The following is a 21,367-nucleotide window of genomic DNA, read 5'->3' on the forward strand; positions in this document are numbered from 1 at the left end:
CAAATAAATAAAAAGTGCACATGTGGTAGTTTGCAAAAATATACCTAGATGAATCCAGGATAAGCCCAGATTCACCCTTGAAGGAAAGTGCAAGGTACAGACCCATGGTAGTCACCCACAAGACAATATAACCATCAGCTCCATCATGCATAGTATTGACTAAATACCATGACATCCCCACTAACGTCGTCAGTGCCCAATACTGGGTGTAGAACTAGGTACTAACATATGCTCCCCAACACACAACACGCCACACACACACACACACACATGAGCATACATGAACAGCGTACTGAGTTTCTGTCATGACTCCAGAGATCAAGGGCAGACTAAGTCATTATGAAGCCTAGCACTAAAAGAAGTATTAAATCATACCTGGGTGATATCATTATAGCTTCTTCCAGCAAGCGTGTTCAGCTGCATCAGGTATTCAAAATTGCTTATCTGGAAAATTCGAAAAGCATATAAATTCAGCTTATATAAAAACAAGCACAAACAGATATTAAATTGTTCACTATATTTGGGCGTACTATCAAACAACAAGTTGCTGAAACCACACACTTTCTTTGTTTCAAAACATTTAAAGACAAAGCTTTTGCATTCCTTTGACATTAAAAAAATACATCTTTTCACCTGCCTGCATTCAAGCCAGATCCCTACACGATTACACAAAGACGCACTCTTGGACATCTTACAAAAATCTTCTCGATATTCTCCTCTTCATTAAAGAAAAACAACATCTTTCTCGCCCTTCTCCCCTCCACAAAAGGAAAAGCCAACAATCCTTGAATGACAATGTTCTCTGTCCCGAAAAACTTATAACTAAGTGAATGTTTTGACAAAAGTATCAAGTAAACTCGTAGATTAAAGTGCAACTCGTAGATTATAGCGCAGCATTTTTAAACCAAGATTTCGCTGCATACCTCCCATCTTGCCCAGCGCTCCATCAACTGCATTCTTTTCAAGAGTTGCTCTGGCCTCTGGAACTCACAGCACAAACTTTTCGTCAAGCATAAATACTTACAACCAAGCCTTAAATGTAAGAAACAAAGAAACCGAAACCACCTGTGTTCCAGCATAAACATTCTTCAAAAAAGGTGGTCGAGCCTGAACAAGAGCTTTGTATGCCTTCCTCCTTCCATCTGCTGTCTGCCCCATAAATAAGATGGGATTTGAGCTTCATACACAATGTCACACAAATTGCAAATTTGCGAATTTCCATTCACATTATTCTGACCCACCCCAAAGTTGAAAAAAAAGTTTGACCTATCCACCATAAACAGCTCTAAAGCACTTCTTCGAAGCAGGTACCTGCCAGTAAAAACATTTCCCGTGTTTTAGCAGGTAGACAAAACTAAGTTCAGGCTTCTTGGATCCAGGTTTTAAATGAAGCATTAACAAGCATCTTCATGATCCTGCTCACCACAAGTGCAACCGACCATCTGATGATATAATGAATTTTCTTTGAAGCTGAATTTCCACACTAGAGTATTGCAATGACTCATAGCCTTAAAATGATACAATCATTAAGTACGCTCTGGCAGAGCTTCACACTGTTTGTAACTGTCTGATTTCTTGAGAGGAATAGACTTGAAGGTGATGAAAGAAATGGCACTTACAAAATAAAAAAAGGACAAAAACGGTTTTCAGGAAAGAAAAGTAATTCCCTGTTTCAAAACCTGAGGCAAAGACAGCTTCTCTCACTAACAAAAACACAGATCAGCCTCTGGTGGCAGAAACAAGGGAGGCTCATTAGATATAATGGAGGCAGCCTGGGAAGCCAGCTGCTGAAACACGCACATATATGTATGTATAATAGACACAACCTATTCCTGTTTACAAGAAGGTGGAGAGACCAGCAGCCACAGCCAGCGGCACAGCGTACAGAAGCAGAGCCACCCTCCGAGCCTAGGGCTCCAGCAGAGGAGGGATGGCAGCAGACCCGTGGCCGCCGACGCCAAGGGCCACAGCGACAGCCTGGCACTCAGAGTGGCCCTCAGGTGCCGACTCAGTAGCAGTGGGTTCCCACGGGGAACCGTTTTGGTCCTCTTGAGCAGGAGGAGATCCCTACACCAGCCTCCACCTCCGCTTCTCCCTCGACAGCCGCGCCCCCCCCCCCCCCCCAAGAGTTCCCTCTCTTTGCCTCATCCTCCCCGCCTTCTGCTCCCGTCGCCTCTCCACCCCGCCCCTCTACCTCTGTCGCCCCATCCCGCCCCTCTTCTCCTGCTCTCGCCCCAGCTCCCTCTCCTCCTCCTGCTCCAGTTCCTCAGTCGGCTCAGGCGACTGTTCCCTCTCAGGTGGCTAGGAGATCTCTTGGCAGCGCTTTTGCCACGAGTCGCCTAGTGTGAGAGGGTCAGCCCTTCTTGCGGCCCCCTCTGCAGATTCAGACATCCTCCCTTGCAGCCATCCCTCATGGGCTGACGAGCATTGACATCACACGCCGCTGGGACTTCTTCGACTACGGGTTCACTCGTTTTCTCGGTGACTCCGCAGCAGACCATGAGGCAGCCTGTTTCAGGGTCCATGTTTTGTTCCTCGCCGCTAGGGGGACAGAGGCCCTGGACTCAGCAATTGGTTTCTCCTTCCCCCTCTGTGGTAGGACCGAGACAGAGTGGTCCCTTGACTCAGTGGTGGGATGGTTGCATACACAGGTTTTAGAGTTCTCTCACCACATGGGAGAACTTGGAGTTACAGATATGCTGCAGACTTTGTGGCCATTGGCCAAGTTTGCGATGACACCCCCAAACTCAGCAAGATGTAGGCACATTGTGGTGTACTTCTTTGCTGATACGCAGTGTTTGCCTTGCTATGTATACATTCATGAGGACTCCTAGACAGAGAAGATTCAGCTACGTACGGCTCGCTCTGCTTGGGCTTGGGCTAGGCACTCACTGCAGTCACGCCTATCTAGAGGCCGCTCGGATGCGGATTACTCCCCATCCAAGCCTGCCTCGAAGATAGCCCGTCTTACTGTTGCGGCAGCATCTGTTCTCCTCTCGCTCCCCATGAGGATCGTCTCATGGAACGTGCAGGGACTAGGTGGGCCCCAGTTCAGCCGGGCCGATTGCGTCAGGAGCTTCAACGTTGCCTTGTGGGAGGAGAGATTGATCTCCTTATGCTTCAGGGGCACCATCTGTGTGAGAGCCGCATTCGGCGTTGTGGTCAGATTTGCGTGGACGGTATGATACCTTTTGGTCAGCTGCTTTTGGACCTGGAGGCATCCAGGGAGGGGTCTGTATGACTATTGCGGACTCATTGCAGCAAGCCATTGTAGGCAGAGGGATTATTGTGCGACAGGGCTCAGTGGATTACTATGCAGGTTCAGGGTGGCCTTGTGGGCTTCCTGAACATCTATGCGCCCAATGTGCGAGTGCTCGTGCAGAGTTTTGGTCACAGATTTTTGAGTCTTTGCCGCAGGCCGATCATTGGTGCATAGGAGGGGACTTCAACATGTTGGAGGACCCTTCTGACACGATTGGTGGCAGCCATGCTACTGTGCATGGAGTCGAGTTGGCTGCTTGGGAGAGGTTTTGTATGACTTTGAGGGTCTCGGATACATGGCAGCACTCAGGTTTTGTCAGGCCCCCAGACTGTCTTGCCTTCTCTAGATCGGACCGCAGAGTGGGAGAAGTGAATCTATCGCAGATAGATGCTTCTACACTAGTGACCACTTTAGTGACTTGGGGGGTTCAGTGGGCATCCTGGCAGGGACTTCCTTCTCGGACAATGCATCCGTGATCCTCACAGTGGCAGATCGGCAGAGGAGTGGGAGCATGATGCTCCGCATCCCAGAGAGGGTCTTGTTGGACTCAGCACTCAGAGAGAGGGTAGAGGCTCTCTGGACAAAGGGTATGGACAAACAGGATTCACCTGCAGACAGAGTGGCCGCAGGCCTAGCTCAGCTTAGCCACTTTTTTCTTCAGGAGTCTCTCGCTTGTCGGGCTGCAGCGAGAGAGGCGGAGCAACGTCTCAGACGGGGCATTGCTTCACTGCAGAGGATGCAGGAGCAGCATCTAGACAGTCCATGGTTGGAGGAGCAGTTACAGCAGGCTCGACAGGAGCTTGCTAGCACAGAGGAGAGGCGTCATGAGTTTGCCTTCCACTGACAGGCATCTCAGTGGACTCAGATGGGTGAGAGAGTGACTGGTGCTTTTTTTGAGACAGTGGGGCCTCGACATTCGCATGCCAAGGTCAGTCAGTTGAGGAGGCCCGATGGGTCAGTTGCTTGTGAGCCCGAGGATATGCGTGCAGTTGCTACTGACTTCTACCATGAGTTATTGTCGGCTGAGCCTCAATCAGAGCGGCAGGATGCATGCAGGGAGCAGGTTTGGGCAGAGATGCCATGTCTTGTGACAGAGGAGATGCGCCAAAGGCTAGAGATGCCACTTCAGCTTGAGGAGCTGCACACAGCTCTAAGGGCCCTTCCTCGTGGTAGTTGTCCAGGTGAGGATGGGTTGACTCCCAGCTTTTTCTTCGAGTACTGGGACTGCTTGGCCCAGATCTTTGTAGTGCTTTTCAGTACATTTTGCACACAGGAGTGATGCCTGACAACATGAGTGAGGGCCTGATCTACCTCATTCCCAAGGAGGGTGGCTCCTTGGATGAGATTCGTCAGTGGCGCCCCATCACCATCCTCAACTCAGCCTACAAAATTCTTGCCAAGGCTCTCAGTTTGAGGATTCAGCCACTTTTAGAGAGCCTTATACATGGGACTCAGACAGGTTTTGTCAAGGAACGCAATATCCTTGACAACATCTTTACTTTCTGGGAGGCTTCTGCCCTGGCACGGCTCCGTGGTGAGGACCTTGTGATTCTTCTTCTCGATTTTGAGAAGGCCTACAACCGAGTTTACTGGGACTTTCTAGAGGGCACTCTTCGTAGGATGGGCTTCTCAGATGCTTGGATCATAGGGGTGTCAGCTTTGTACAGACAGGCTCACAGTCAGGTGCTTTTGGCAGGGGGGAGGGTGCGCGCTTCATGCTCACACGCTCGGTCAGACAGGGCTACCCTCTTGCCCCCTTTCTCTTTCTGTTTTATGCGGAGGCGATGAGCAGATTTTTGGTGTCACAGCAGGTTGGTCTTCGGGGCTTAGCACTCCCTGTTCGGGGAGAGGAGTTACTGGACGCTGAGTTTGCCGATGACTCAGCCTTGTACTTAGATGGCCAGGAGGCCAATCTTCACAGATGTGAGCAGGCTTTGGAGACCTTCTGTTGTGCATCGGGCGCACTGATCAACTGGAGAAAGACAGTGGCTTTCTCGGTTGGTAGTGCTCCTATGCCACATTGGATGCCAGGAGAGGGTTTCAGGTGGATTCCCCCAGGGACTCCAGTTCGATACTTGGGTTGTCAGGTTGGTTTGGACTTGTCTCCCGAGCAACACATTGCTCCTCTTCTCCTGTCCATCAGGAGAAAGCTGTTACATTGGAGCTCAGCACGTCTGTCGCGCTGGCCGGTAGAGTGGTAGTTGCCAACCAGGTGCTGTTGGCGACTATGTGGTACACCTCCTGCTGGATCTTCTCGAGTTCTTGTATCAACCAGGTAGAGACGCTGATCAGGAACTTCCCTTGGTGAGGACGTGACACTCAGATGGCCCGAGCCAAGGTGGCTTGGTCGGTCATCACGCTTCCTTGTTCTCAGGGAGGGCTTGGGATCATTGATCCAGCAAAGCAGAGCAGAGCCCTTCTAGGGAAGTTCATAGTCCGAGGACTTCTTCCAGGTGAGGAGCCCTAGAAGGAGTTCTTGTTGCACAGGCTTCGTGCCAGGGTGCCTCAATCAGGAGGCCCTTGGAAAACTTCAACCAGATGGATCTTTACAGAGATGCGCCGAGTTGGTTTGAGCAGGAGACTAGAGGACCATTTCGCTGTGAGTTTGCTTCGTTCTTGGGAGCTCCTACGGCGTGGCCTTGAGCAGCGTTAGCCGATGTGCACGGAGGAGCGCCTACGGCAACCCCTCGTCTGGAACCCCATGGTTAGCACTCAGAGAGGCCACTTGGTTGGTAGTCGACCTCATGTTTCCTGGGGTCCCATGGCATCAGGTCCAGCGCGCTCTCTAGGTGACTGGCTAGAGTTCACAGGTTTGTCAGAGGAGGTACAGGGTTTCCAACTGCAGGGCATGAGAGGGGTGCAGCGCATGTGTCAGGACATCTCAGAGTCAGTTCCAGCTGAGTGGCTCACGCCTCTCGATCCAATAGCACCCCAGTGGATGGGAGCCTTCACAAGACTGGAGGTTCTCATTTCAGTCAAGGCCTGCTCATAGACTGTCCCAACGCTGTTCTTCGAGCTTCAAGGTGGGGGACGACTATAGCGAGTTGCAGTAGAGGCCCCGCAGGTAGCAGAGTGCTGTTTTCAGAGGATCCGAGTTGTGGGCATCTGTGGGAGGACTTGCGTCATAGACCCTGACCCAGCAGCGCTTGAGACAGGCCACTGAAGGCTTTGGGCTTGGGAGTGTTGTCCACTGGCACGAGTACAGTGGGATCCTGGTGAGTGGCTATGGAGGGACCCCTTCTCTTCTGCAGACCACCCAGGAGTCCCCTTCTTTCAGTACACTGTTCGGCTTGGACGGCACATACTAGCAGCATAGAGAGAGGCCCTCCCCGCTGCAGCACGTCATTGGCAGGAGGAGGGTCTCACCGTCGAGTTCTTGGCAGACTTTTGGGAGAGGTTGTGGGACTCCAGACAGCCGAGGCGAGTCACCTTGTTTCAGTGGCTGGTCGCACACAGAGCCACAACAGTAGGGAGCTGGCTAGTGCATAGTGGTCTCTCGGCCACATGTGCAGCTTGTGACCATTTGGTGGAGAGTCAGCGTCACTGTCTTTGGGACTGTCCCTCGGCCCAGCAGGTGTGGCTACGAGTTCTTCGGCTGATGCCTGCTGTCTCCACGGCTCGACAGTACACTTGGGGGGTAGCGGCTTGGTCCACCCTCACGGGCCCGGCACTTCAGTTTGAGCTATCTTCCACCAGCAGGATGATAAGGATGCAGGGGGGACGTCCTACACTCCAGCCTGCTACAGAGCTTACTCCACAGGAGTGGTGCAGTGAGAGAGAGGAGTGTTGGGAGCTCATCAGTGGCCTGACACTTTGGTTCATCTGGCCCGCCCGCTGTTTCCGCATCTTTGAGGCTCGCCCTGTGCCACCAGCAGAGACTGTTCGTGACTTTTGGCTAGAGCTGATCCATACTCTCAAAGGACAGCTTGAGGGACTACAGGGCAGCTCCGACCGCATGCGGGAGTGCCGCGAGGTTTTCCTTCGACTTTGGCGCCCTGGGCCTTTCTACACCATAGTCCAGGGGGTGCTCAGATGGCACTACTGTCCACCTGTGTGGCTCTTCCCTCCTCCCATCTCTTAATATAGCCTCATTGTATATATGTTGTTTTTTCATTGGGAGACCCCCATCATGCTTGTTGTAGCCCTCTCTTGCAGAGGAGGTTGTAGCCCTATGGGCAGTTTTCATTAACTAATAGAAGGATCTTTTTCTCGGAAAAAAAAGAAGGTGGAGAGACCTGTTGTAGATGGTCGCGAGCAACCTTCAAACAGACCACTTGATCAGAGTGAGCTTTGGCAGGAGCCAGAGGCTGCACTGAATTAGCTGGATCAGCAGTCTGAGGCGCCGATGAAGGTGTAGCCAGAGGTGTCTTCAGATCATAGGATGGAGCAGCCTATGAGACCCTCAGGAGTACACTCTGAGATTCCACTCATAGCACCGGTTCTATAAAACTGTCCGCAGTAATTTGCAGAGCCTCTCGTACAAGCATTGTGTAGACTTCAGTACCTTGTACAGTGGAAAGGTTATGATGCAAGTGAAGGAACATGGAAACACGCCTCTAATCGTTATGTAATGTAAATGGGTACAAGCATTGTGTAGACTTCAGTACCTTGTACAGTGGAAAGGTTATGATGCAAGTGAAGGAAAATAGAAACCTGCCTCTAATCTTCATCGAGCACCTATCAAAGTTCGTGAGTTTATCAATAGCATCCATTAAGACTTGGCCCCATACCAAGAAGCGAAACTGCTCCTCGTCGCTTTGGAAGGAGTAATGAGAGAAGGAGTAATGTCATAGATGCGAACATCTAGTTCATTTTGGAAGCTTCTAGAAGGAAAAATCTAAAAAGTTTTAGAAGATTCTAGAAGGTTCGTGTGTGTGTGTGTGTGTGTGTGTGGGGGGGGGGGGGGGGGGGGGTCTTCAGAGATTGCAATTACATCATTCTAGGCAGTCTCAAGCTATAAGGAGAGTTAAATTATCGTCAGGGGAGTGGACCTCCTTACGCGAGCTAGCACAAGCCCTGCACTCTCATTATGGCAAGATCTTTGAGGCTCCTTCTCCTATGCAAGAAGCTCGCTAAGCGCGTCAGTTGTTTCTATCGCATGTTACTCTCATTCTTTCGATGGAACTGGCTCAAGACTTAGAAATTGTTTTCACTGAGATGGAATTGTATGCCAGCTTGCTTGATTTGGGCCGGTGGAAAGCTCCTGATTGGGATGGCCTTTTTGCATAATTTTTCTTGTCGTTTTGGGATTATCTAAAGCTGCCACTGCTAATCACGATGAATACGGCCTCGGAGCAGCAAGAATTTCCATCCTCTTGGAAAGAAGGCTTGCTCAAGTTGATACCCAAGCATGCATTATGTGAAGAATTATGCCATTGGCGGCCAATTATGTTCATGCCTGTAGTATATAAATTGATGGCCAAAATGATTGTTAACCGACTCGGATCCATGGGTTGGCAAGCGTCCTTTTAAACTCAAAGGGGGAAAATTTGCAAACTCCTGTTTTCGATGTGGTAGATTTGATCACATGCAATCTGAATGTCCTGAACCAGTTCTACAGCCTCCTCTTTCGGCTGTTCCTGCTTCTGCCCCTGCCCCTGTAGGCAAATCTATTGGTGAAGCTAAATTGAATGGAGTTTCTAATATGAAGGTGATTCCCAATGTAGAGAAAGGGAAAAACAAAAATCCGCATTCTACTGATGTTGGGAATGTAAATGCAAGGGAAGGCAAGAATGCTGGGTAGGGTGATGTTAGCTAATGGGCGGTGCCTAAAATGACAGTGAAAATTCGTACTCCAACCTCCTCCCGTAATTATGTTCCTCTGTTAATGCCAACAAGAATGTATCGTTTAAGCAGCTTCCTTGCAATGACAATCGCACGTTGATTGATGCTTGGGAAAAAGCGATGCATTCTTATAAGGATGTGCTTTTGGATGAGGCTTCCACCTCTCAGGCAGATTCTATGGACAAGTCTCCTGTTTTCACTCAGCGGATGGGTTCTGGTATGGATGTGGTGGATGGAGATGTCCATATGGCCATCTCGAGTTGATCCGTGTGTTTCTTGCCAATGTACACATGATTTATAATGCACAGTTGCATTAAATGCATTACATACAATGTGCGTGGGTTATGTAACCTTGACAAATGGCGATTCACCTGGCACTATGTACATACATGTAGAGCAGATATAGTTGTTTTGCAAGAACACAATCACCATGACTTTGCTGGTCAGTGTTCTTATTTTGCTGGTTATTGGATTGCATATGCTGGTTTGCAGGACTATTCACGTTTATTGATGCTGGTTCGGCATGAGCTTCAGCCAGTCCTCTTGTACAATGATCCACAGCCCGCAGGGCCGCTGGATGGTAGTTCAATGCTTGATGAACGGTCAGGTATATGAATTTGGAGGTGTTTATGCGCATACAGCATCTGGACAAAGGTCTGCTCTATGGCGAGACATCTCTTCTCGTTTATGGACTTCAAATGCATTCCTTTGCGGTGATTTTAATAATACCTCTGCGATGGATGATAGTACCACAAATTTCACACATGTTGTCTGCGGAAAGGCTAGAATGGGATAATCTGTTTGCTACTACTCCGATGATTGATTTATGGCGGCATTTGCACCCAAATGCCCTTGGATTTACTTTTCAGCATGTTGCTCACTCTTCTTATCGAGCACGGTTGGATCGATGGTATTTGCTTAATCTGCAACAATATGAGGATTTTTGTATGTGAGGTCAGCATCGACTACACCTTACAGTTATCTGATCATTACCCTGTTTTGTTGAATGTGAGTTTTGGGCAGTCTCATTGTGATCGACCTCTTTCTAGGAAACGTGTTACATATTAACAATGCTTATCTCACTCATGCAGCTTTTCGTAACATGATTTCTGATATTATTCCCCCGCTTCTTGCTCACATGCATTTTGATCTTGATGCTGCGTGGTATCCTTTGTTATGAGGGTGCAAAGTGTCATTTATGCCTATGGCACGCATTACATGCAGTGCACTCGAGGGGATGTTAAGGATGCAAAGCAAGCTTGTCAACAGTTGCAAGTGTTGGCTGATTTGCGGCCTTTGTCTGACTTTGAGATGTCGGAGTTGTGCGAAGCTTGTGTGTGTATTCAGCATAATGACAAGCATAAACTTGCTAAATGGCAGACGCATGCCCGTCAACGGCTTTCATGGATAAAGGTTGTGCTTCGAAGCAATTTTTCAAACATTTGCATCATGGGAGGGTCTCGCAAGTAATCAAGCGGGTTATGCTTTCCCCAGGTGTTTGGACTTCTTCAAAGCAAGAACTTGCTGATGCCATGGCTTTGTGTTTGTTGCTCCTTCTCAGGCATCCTCGGTTGCTTGCCATGCACATCAATTGATGCTTTCCTTTGTCCATCCGATCATACCCCCACAAGATGCATGTTGCCTTGAGGACCCGTTCACTGCCTCGGAATTGCTTAGTGCCTTGCTTGCTTTGGGCCATTGGCGGTCTCCCGGTTGGGATAAGCTTACTGTGGAATTCTTCCTCTCCTTTTGGGAGGCTCTTGAACTTCCATTTCTTTCATGATAAATGCAGCATGGCAAAAACATGATTTGCCACTATCTTGGAAAGAATATTTACTTAAATTGCTACCTAAGCAAGCGCTTTGCGAGCGATTCTCTCACTGGCGCCTGATTACTTTGATATCGGTGATTTACAAGATATTGGCTAAGATGCTAGTGCACCGCATTAAGGACCATCTTTTTGCAAGACTCCATCAAGCTCAATATGGTTTCATTCCACGTCGTCAGATTATGGACAAATTGGCCAATGTTATGATCGGCATGGAGTATGCTAAGTACACTCATCAGGATGTGCTCGTTATGCAAGTTGATATTGAAAAGGCCTTGCCTTTGACACTATACAGTGAGATTTCATGGCTGCCACGATGAGGTGCCTAGGGTTTGGTCCTAAAATTGCCAATGTGGTTTATTTCTTGTATGCATGTAGCACGTCTTCGGAAATCTTGGAAGGCGAATTAACAGAATCTTGGCCTCTTGGTTGTTCGGTCAGGCAAGGTTGCCCCCTTAGTGCTCTGTTGTATGCTATAGCCACTCACCCGCTGTTGATTTATCTTGATCACTTGACCTCGCTTGAGCGTCTTCATGGTTTGCAGTTACCTTCGGGTCATACATTTGTTGGCCAGGCTTACGTGCACCCTGCGTGTTTGCCTGATGAGCCTTGCCAACCTTGGTAGGCTGGGTCTATGTCGAGGGTCGGGTCCTCCTGTGGACAGGCCTTTATGAGATGGCCAATAGGTCTACAGATGAACACTGATTCGGGAGCCATGAATACTCCACGTCCTAGAACTATCTTCGGGATGGTGTGAGTGTTTTGAACTAGAACACGTACAGTAGGTATGCTTGCTGCCTTGGCAACAATTGAAGCTGCTGTACGCGACGTATCCAAAACATCCCAATCTTAGAACGTATGTTGGAAAGTAGCGGGAGGTAGTCTCTCCTCAGGCCGGGGGATAGACCGAAATGGGCATTGCTTCCTCGACAAGAACATCATTAGCCAGATCGAAACCATGGTGCCATTGTCGGAAGTGAGCCCTGACTGCTCGGATAGCCAGGGGGCTCATTGCAATGACCTTGGACACCATCTCGAGAGTTTCAGACTTGATTTTGGTAGTAGCCACGCCCAAGGAGCTGAACATCCGATAGAAGGCAAGCCTGGAGGAGGTCGCGCACCTTTCCTCTGCTAGGTCGGGTTTTGACCATCTTGCAGATAACAGAGGTGTCATGAAGGTACTCCATCTCTACTTCTAAGCTTGCTTGTTCTGTCCTTGAAAGAGCAAGTTGGATGGTAGGTTCTACAATGTCGGGCGAGGGAGCTTCAGTTAAGTCCCTCTTAGGAGGAGCAGAGTCTTCCATCTGTGTCTACTGCGGAAGAGGGCGAAATGTTGAGGGGCGGCAAAGAACACACAAGGACAAAAGGGGGGGGGGGGGGGGGGGGGGGGGGTGTAAAACAGAAGACGAGCAGGGAGGGTAGCAGCACGAGCGGGAGCGGCATGGGTGGGCTTGGGGGCAGCGCGAAAGGGGGAGACGCGCGCGGGGGGGGGGTGTAAAACAGAAGACGAGCAGGGAGGGTAGCAGCACAAGCGGGAGCGGCAGGGGTGGGCTTGGGGGCAGCGCGAAAGGGGGAGATACGCGGGGGGGGGGGGGGGGGGTTTCAGCGAGCAACGAGCTCAGTGAGAGAAGTCTCGTACGAGTAACTTCTTTTACTGTTGCATCCTGGCGGCCAATTACTCTCCGTTCATATAAAAAATCTTGGTTAAGATATTGTTCATCGCATCAAGGATCCTCTTCTTGCGGGTATTCATCCGGCTCAGTATGGCTTCATCCCTCGTCACCAAATCATAAATAATTTGGCTAATGTCTTAATTGGAATGGAATATGCCAAATATACCCAGCAAGATGTACTTCTCATGCAGATAGACATTGAAAAGTCCTTTGATGTGATACAGTGGGATTTCATTGCCGACACATTGCGGGCCCTTGGATTCAGTCCTAAGTTCGCCAACGTTGTATATTTCTTGTATGCTCATAGTACCTCTTGAAACCGGCCCGTAGGGCGGTAGGCGTTGGCTTTCACCCGAAATTCTTTACTTAAACACACACACACAGCACTTTGCAAAGGAGACCTGTAACGAGAATTAACACTTCATCACACACACGGCTCGGAAGCTAGAATGCTCCGAGCAGACGCCGACAACCTGTAGGCCCCAAAATTGGCGCCCCTTTCGGTATTTCTTTATTCTTTAGGAGGGTAAATTACAAGGTAAGGTCCTGGGAATCCTTCACGTGTATCCACCTAGATACCATTTGATTTGGCCAAATTTCGGCAGCATAACAGCCCCAAAACTTGCGCGAAACCAATTCCCCTGCTGGAACTCGCTTGCACTGTCGTATACCCTCTGATTCCTGTCCAAAAACAGTAAATTCAGCACGCTGTATTTACTGGTTTTTGCCCTGTTTTCAGCCCCAAACAGTCCCCTAACTGTCCTTTGCCAGTGGGGCACGATTCCCAATGATCCTGGCGTCCGTATGGCTGAAAAACAGTCAAATTACAGCGCATACACAGCGCTGATTTTGCACCTGTACGGTGAGGTTATGACCCTCACCAGTGCCTGCTTTGGAGCAGCAGTTAGCTACCCCTGTTCCTGCTCAAGGAGGCTCTTGCCTCAGCACAAAAGCATGAACCCACACAACTGTACATCAGTCAAATGAGTAGCCCTCTTGTGGGGCATCACATAACTGCACGTAGGGGAGAAAGAGAGCAGTATGTAGCGTGCGGGGCATCACTCCCGTCACCATACTGTGCATAGAGGGCAAGGTAAGCATTCCGTAGCTTCTGTACCTGTTGCAATCCGCCTGTGGCTGAAAATGGCGCCCCCTTTGATGATATGCAGCTCGTTTTTGCCTCACAGAGTGGCAGAATCGCTCACAAGCTGACACGTCGCCCAGTTTCCGAGTTTGGGCTTTCCCTGCTAAAAATATCTCAACTGGTGCGTCAGTTGACTTCGCGGTAGAGTTGTAAAGTGTTCCCCTAGTCATACCGAAGGTAATGACGCGAACACATTTCGTGGCCCAAAATAGCAGTTCTCTAAATTTTAGGAGATGCTTCCGTTGGGCTCCCACTGGTCTTCTGACCATCTATCCTCATTGGGACCGCATCCAAAACTACAATGTGGCCCAACTATCGGATACTTTTTGTTGGTAGTCCCACCTTGACTTTATGCCTTAATTGAGTTCACTTCCTAGTATCCACCAACTTGCTAAGTGCGACGGGGGGACCTATATGATCTTGCTCTGAGCCTAGACATCCTCTTACCATACGAATTCCAGTGCCGACCACTTCCCGTCTGCGGGTGAATCTAACGTTCACATTGGCCATACAATGTCCGACCGTTTGCTACTTCAAAAAGAGGGTCTCAAAATAAATAAAATAAACCCCATTGGAAAGAAACCAACAACCAAGGTTAGCAGTTGCCACATCTCTGTGACATGGTTAATAACTGCCACGTCCTCGTGACACCTCTTCTGGCCTTCTTGATGGTGAGCTGACTGACCCCTAGCCACTTGGATGCTTTGTCAGGCAAGGTTGCCCCCTCAGTGCTTTTATGCCATTGCCACTCACCCCTTCTTGTTGCATTTGGATTACTTGACTTCGCTTGGTCGTCTTCACGGGTTGCAATTACCCTTTGGAAATGACTTTATTGGGCAGGCTTATGTTGATGATTGATTGTTCATGCCTCGCAATAACCAAGATGACATGCGAGAGATTATGCAGGCATTGGATACCTTTGGGCTTGCAGCACACGCCTTAAGGTCGTCAATTTTCGAAAATCCAAACTCTTGCCTCTTAATGCACGTGACCAATATCATCTTTTATGGCCCGGAGATTTTCTTGATATACACGTGATTGTCACACACTTGGGTTATCCTATTGGCTGGTAGGTAACTAATACTCGACCAGTGGGTTGGGTTATGCCACGCCTAAATGTCGAGTTACAGTATTGGAAATTTACCACATGGCCATTACATGTTCGCTCCGTATTGTCCAGAGCATCATGATGGCATATGTTCAGGTCTACTTGCTATTGTTGCATTGGCCTCGTTCTCACCTCACATCACTCATGTCTGATATTTTATCTCATTTGTGGCCCACTAATCCCAAAAAAAAGGACTCCGTTTGTTATCAATGAAAAAACTTTGCACTCCGAAGCGTTTTGGAGGGACTAAATATTTTCGACCTTCACCGCCACGCTCTTGCAAGGAAGGCCATGTTATTACTTACCCTTGCACAGCAGTCTCAACCATGGAAAGTCATGATTACCTCACTATGTCAGTATGTTACTGCTTCCGCCTTTGGTCACTGGCAGACCTCCCTCTTGGAAATTGTGTCTGGCAAGATGATCGGTCATATTCTTGGTTGTTGGGTTACCTCTAGTTTACTATTTGCTTGGAAAGCCATTACGGCTCATATTTCATGGCATGGCAGACAACAAACAAATGGGAGTTCACTATGCTTGGAAAGCATTCACTGGAGTAGGGCATTCTCTCTTACTCTTGATGACCAGTAGCTACACCAGGCATGCTTTCTTTCTTGATAAGGCATACGCACGGTGGTTGATGTAGTTGACATGTCTGGGAATATGCTTTGTTTTTCTCAAGTAGCAGCACGCTTTGGTTTGGGCATGCATTATTGCCAGATTTGGACAGCGCTTGAGCACATGCTGGCTGTTTTCCTGCCCATTCCGCCACTAGCCAATGGATGCCGTACATCAGACTGGACTTAATGGGACATACCTTTTGTTGCCATTTCTGCCCGCAGCATTTATGCTTCTGCTGCATGAGTCTTGGCTGGCTGACCATTGTAATGCGCTATGGTCTTTGCATAAATCTGATCAATGATGGAGAAAGGCTCTTACTGCAATCTGGAAGATTCATTTGCCTCTACAAGAACGTCTGTTCCTATGGTGCTGTTTGCTGGGATTTCTTCATGTTGGAACTCTCCTCAGTGGGCGTCACATCAGCTCTTCTCGTTGTGTCAGAAGTTCAGCCTGTGATGAGACTGTCACACACCTGCTTTGAGATTGTCACTTCATCATGGCCTTCCTTGACCGCATATCAGCCTGTATGCACCTCCGCTTTCCCTCGGCAGTTTTTCACAAACGGTTCTGGGCTTTTGGCATTGTCCCAAATTCCCTTCAATGTTTTGCAGTCTTTTTCACATGAGTCAGATTTTGGGCTCAATGGTTTTTGTGGCGTCAACGCAATTTTCACATGTTCCATCAGCATGATGCAGATCCCTTTCCTTCGTTCAAGATTTCACTTAGGAAATCCTTACATTTTGCCCTTGATGTTGGGGACATATCCCCAGATATCCTACAGCTCTCTTATGTTTGCTATTTACGGAACACTTCTGTGTTCTTCCCGTTGTATTTGATCTTTCTAATGGGTTTTCCTCACTTTGAGGTTTCCCACTTGTAAATTAATCAAAAAAGATTTACAAAAAAAGAAAATTGTCCATGTATATATATACATATAAGTTTATAACGTCACGAGTGTGATGACGTGGCAAGCTGCAATGGACCTAAAGGGGCCACTTAAAGCTTGTCTGTGCTTCAAATAAGGAGGGCACCACAAATTGCATAGAGAAAAGCTGGCTGCCAATTCCGGAAACTGCATCACGGTTTGCGCTGTTCACATATGGCAAGCTCCGGCAGCTTTTGGCAGTTTTCCACGCATAGCTTAGGGGAGTCCTTGTTTTAGCAGTGAAAAGCAAACGGAGCACCCAGCTCTTGGGGCTCCTGTTTTCTTTATAAAGGCCCAGGGTCTCTCTCACTCGGGCTATGAAACTTGGGAGTCCTGCAAAGTGGAGAGCCCGTGGCAGTTACCTTACATATACCTAGATGAATCCAGGATAAGCCCATATTCACCCTTGAAAGAAAGTGATCTTGAGCTTCACAAAATGCACATGATTCATAATTCCATGCCTTAGAACCTCACTGAATACAAACAAACCAATTGTATTGGCATAAAAAGAGAATAAATAATAAGTACAACAAACCTTCTGCTATAAACCTCCCTAAGGGCAGACAGAGGCCATAGTTTTCCAGTCCTCTCCTCATTCCCATCAGTGGCATCTTGTTCGGGCTGATCTATGGGAGCATCATTATCCACTGCAAATATGATGCGCCTCGATGTCACCTGTGATATGTCAAATATCTCAATGTGAAATGACAGGGAGATGGAATACAATAATGCAACATCCTGTTACCTGAAAAATCCCTTTTGACACTTTCAAAGGCTGCACCATCACCACTGGTATCTCCAAAAATAGTTTGTCATGTGGGTCGGTCAATCCCATCCGTGTGATACCCGAAACAGAACCCAAGGCTGGAGCTGGTCCTGTACTTGATGCAAGCGCATTGTGTTCATCCAAAGAGGACTGCTTAGAGGATATGCTTAAGCGATACTCGCGATCTTCTCTGCGGTCCTCAAACTCCCCTCCATCAGCTTGAAAACTCTCCTCCTCTCCTGCCTCCTCAAATATTGGTTGCTCTGGAGAGAGCTTTGCAGCTTCAGCAGATGGGAGGGATGTGCCCGCCAGTAGTCCTTCATTATTGTTAATCATGCATGGTGAATCATTGCTGCTTTCTATAGATAACTGCAGTTCTGAATAATCAGCTGCAGCTCCATGGTGATTGGTGCCTTTGTAATTCCGTTTCAGCCGCTTTCGCATTCTTAAAGCATTCTCCGTGGAATCCAATTTCCAAAAGATCTGCCAAACACAGTTGTTGGACCCCATATTTCATATAAAATTTCAAAAGGCGGGGGGGGGGGGGGGGGGGGGGGGGGGGGGGGGGGGGCGGGGGGGCGTTTCAGATACCAACTTTTTGAGTTTGTGAAATACTGCAAGCAACTGGCCCAAAAAGTGCCTCCATTTCTAAAAGACGTCTTAGAAGTGATCGCCATGCATGTACACCCCTGGCTTTGTCACTTAGATCAGCTGCAAAGAGAATTGTGCACCTGTTGGCCTACCATACCATAGATTGTCTACATGTCAGACCAGAATATAAATGCTTCACCAAAACAGGCAGGCAGGAGAAGAGTGAGTGAGTGTGAGTTTTTCTCTGTCTGTGTGTGTATGTTGTGGGAGGGGGTGTGTGTGTGTGTGTGGAGGGGGGGGGGGGGGGGGGGGGGGGGGGGGGGGGGGGGGGGGAATGAAATGAAATGTTATATTAACGTCTTCAAATGGCCAAAATGATTTATGAGACCAAACTGTTAGAGAGTGATATCAACCCTTACCCTACCTCTGAGTACTGCAAGGCCCGGGAAGTCTCCACTATCTCTGATAAAGATAGAAATAACTTTAGACTAGCAGCATTGTTCTCCTTGTCAGAAAAATCATGCCCTGATCTTGGTGGCACAGCAGCACACTCCACCCATGCCATATTCATCGACTCAAATATGCCCCACCTCTTTGCTCGATCCCTGTCACTACTCGTCCTTCTTTGTGCTGAAGAAGCCATGGCTACAGCCCCAAGACCACGCCCAGAGCCAATTTTAGCTGCACGCTCTTGGTCACGAGCTGCAGCCATAGCAGCAGCTTTTGCCCCTGCTTTATCTTTTGGGGGTGGAGCAGGATTTTTAGTTGATTCAGGTACCTTTTGAAAGGCTGTGAAGCTACGTAGCCGGGAGGTTTTTCTCTCAAAAGCTGACAGCTCACGCTTTTGTTGACTTCCTTTAGATGTGTTCAAATCACCTCCTCCTGCTCCAGCAGCAGCCATAGCCAGGGCCATTGCTGCTGGAGGTGATGCAAACGCTGCAGCCCATTCAGGAGTCACCATTGCTGCAGCAGCCTATCATGCCATAAAATTTTCAGGCACAAGTGGAAACAGAAACATTTAGTAAATAACCGTGCATATTTTGACACAACAAATCATTACATTAACTAATTGAAAATTCGAGAAGTTTTAAGGGTACTCAATAGTTTCATCAAAGTAAAAATTCTTACAAATGCTGGTACTCAATGTATTCAAAAACTGATACAATAATGATTGGCATATTCAAGATCATCGATCAACAATGTATTACAAAAATTCTAGGAGTATGCTGGAGTGTACTAAAGGTAGAATATACTGGTAACGTCATGATGTGTACAAATATGTAGAAAGCCTTTAAGTCTAGTAATCTCCAATGACCAAATAACAGCTCCCAAAAAAATGTAATGTTGGAATGAGAAGGGTCCCTCATTTATACATGGCTCCACACCTTGGAGTATGCCGAGACTTCTTCATTAGCCATGAAGTTTCCTTAATCCAGGTGATCGTACTCCTTGACTCACAAATCAGTCAGAGTAAAGAGCTCACAACACTCACAAACCTCTTGATCCCCACAAAAATTATGATGGCATGGTGGGTGGCATTTTCTACATGCAATTCCATTTTCATGCCAATACATGAATTTTTTTCCCAGAAGCCTAGAAATTGTCTTTAAGTAAGAGCTGGCACAAGATTTTCTTGCAAATCCTGAGTACTATTGGTCAAAACTCAGTCGTAGAGAAAATAAAACCTGCAAACCATCATATTGCATTTGGAGATAGCAAACAGACTTTGAAAGTCTACCGCTAGTCTACACAAAGTATAAAACTAACCTCCAAGGGACGTGCATCAATGGCAAGTGCACGATCTTCAACTGCCAATGGACTCTGGCCATCTGCATCAGTAAGTTCATGAATTCCACACAACAAAGGCCTCCAACGTCTGAGTAGAGTTGCAAAAGGAGGAACGATCATCTCTAGATAATGCTTACGAAGGACTTTCTTATCAGCACTGACTGCATGCCAAACCTGCCCAAATTTCAGAAGGCAAATGTCATTCAAAGGCAAATGACACACATCCGGGTGCCAAATTTCGAAGGTTATATGAACAATATTGACAGGCCATTATCAGTCACTGGAGCAGCACACACATGCTTCGACTGTTACTTGCTTTAGATCTTTTTTTTCACATGCGTTTTAGCAAGTTAACCAAGTTTCTCTAAATGAGATGATGCAAAGGTGTGGAAACTTCAGAAAATTCTCAGTACTTGACTTAAAGGGATTCATAAGGTGGGAAAAGGGACCCAATGTAGAATTCCAACTGTATAGGACATTAGAAACATCAATAGAAGATTTTTCAAGGCCCTTCAATGTTCTACAAGCTCAATGAAATTTGAGGGACAGCTGGTCAAGTAGAAGAAACTCATGCTACAGGAAAATTCACTACACAATGAGTCTTTACATAAAAGCAGACTTTCTGAACTTCAGGCGTTTCTAAATATCAGCAAAAGAATCCTTAAATGAAAAAAAAAAGTCCATATTGAAGATATTGCTTAGTACTGTGACCTGAATTATAGCAGAAGCAAGCAAAGAACTCAAACAAGGCAAAAAGGTGATCTCTTGCAGGGCTTACCTCTGAATACATTATACATGCCGAAACAAGGACACGTTGCCTCCTTGATTCGGTCAATGGAATTGTTAGAAGTGGTGCAAGAACACTGTTGACACCCAAAAAAGAAGGAAAAAAAACTAATAAATGTCTTTGATCTCGATTTGTCAATGCTTTTAGTAAACTGACACAAAGGTTACTCCACGAATCAGATCAACGTAGTCTTATAAATGATGCCCTTAATAGATGCTCCTACAAATTGGCACAGTAGACACCCACTTTTGGAATGATTAGGCAAACAAGCACAACATTAGATGAATATGATTGCATTCGGTAGACTTTGGCACAAATATCATGACCTTAAACTCTGCAAGAGAGATCTCATTACAGAAAGAAAGCCCAAGTTTGCTGATATTACCACCAAAGTAAAGAAGCCTTGGTTCTTTTATTTTGTAAAGATGCGAGATGTCCAGATAATATGTTTGAAGAGTCCACACGTGAAAGCCTGGAAGCACTCTCAGCATTGCTTCTGGTCCTCGCAAAGCTTTGTGAAGACATATCAGTCCCTCTGTCCTCCTCCCTCATAGACAGAAGCACCATTCGAAGCATTGTAAAGAAAGGCTGGTCACTGTCAAGAAGTTGCTGCATCATATGCATTCCTCCAGTCCCTGCCATAGCTCCTCCCCCATAACCAAAGCCACCAGTGCCACCTGTGATGCCAGATGCATCCACCAGGAGTGCCTGCAGCATCGCAATAGATTTTTCAACAAGGGGAAGTTCTATCCAGTCTCCATTCTCGTCTTTCTCTATCACAGACAACCATGAGTCCCAGCCACTTCCTCCGCCACCAAATACAACCCCCCGGACAGGAAGCCCAACACCATACCACATGCGACTTCTCTTCTTCCAGCCAGCCGCAAGATCAACACCACAAGTTCCATATGATACAAATGAACAACGCACAGACTCATACGGCTCAGCTGCAGCAGCTGCTGTCAGGCGTTCCATTGCCCCTGCTGATATTTGTCCATTCGAATCTGCCATAGATGCAAGAACCTGTTCAGACATAAAAACAACTCAAACTCTTTTCCACTGTATTAAGCCAGAAGCTTTTCTCTTACTA

General features: G+C 47.6%; 1 protein-coding gene across 1 annotated transcript in view; it reads right to left on the reverse strand.

Moving 5' to 3' along the window:
* LOC147437714 (WD-40 repeat family protein / beige-like protein) overlaps nucleotides 1–21,367 on the reverse strand; it is a 168,731-nt gene that overhangs the window by 56,968 nt on the left and 90,396 nt on the right. The window contains exons 12-22 of the mRNA XM_086486596.1: nucleotides 20,663–21,300; nucleotides 20,269–20,353; nucleotides 19,470–19,664; nucleotides 18,127–18,675; nucleotides 17,707–17,850; nucleotides 17,091–17,594; nucleotides 16,881–17,020; nucleotides 1,242–1,311; nucleotides 1,066–1,149; nucleotides 924–980; nucleotides 376–444 (exon numbers count right to left, since the gene is read on the reverse strand). Coding sequence (XP_086342722.1) covers nucleotides 376–444; nucleotides 924–980; nucleotides 1,066–1,149; nucleotides 1,242–1,311; nucleotides 16,881–17,020; nucleotides 17,091–17,594; nucleotides 17,707–17,850; nucleotides 18,127–18,675; nucleotides 19,470–19,664; nucleotides 20,269–20,353; nucleotides 20,663–21,300 — 2,535 coding nt within the window. The remainder of the gene's footprint in view (nucleotides 1–375; nucleotides 445–923; nucleotides 981–1,065; nucleotides 1,150–1,241; nucleotides 1,312–16,880; nucleotides 17,021–17,090; nucleotides 17,595–17,706; nucleotides 17,851–18,126; nucleotides 18,676–19,469; nucleotides 19,665–20,268; nucleotides 20,354–20,662; nucleotides 21,301–21,367) is intronic.

This window comes from Adiantum capillus-veneris, chromosome 17, assembly GCF_014529385.1.
Source record: "Adiantum capillus-veneris isolate H3 chromosome 17, ASM1452938v2, whole genome shotgun sequence".
NCBI classification, from domain to species: domain Eukaryota; kingdom Viridiplantae; phylum Streptophyta; class Polypodiopsida; order Polypodiales; family Pteridaceae; genus Adiantum; species Adiantum capillus-veneris.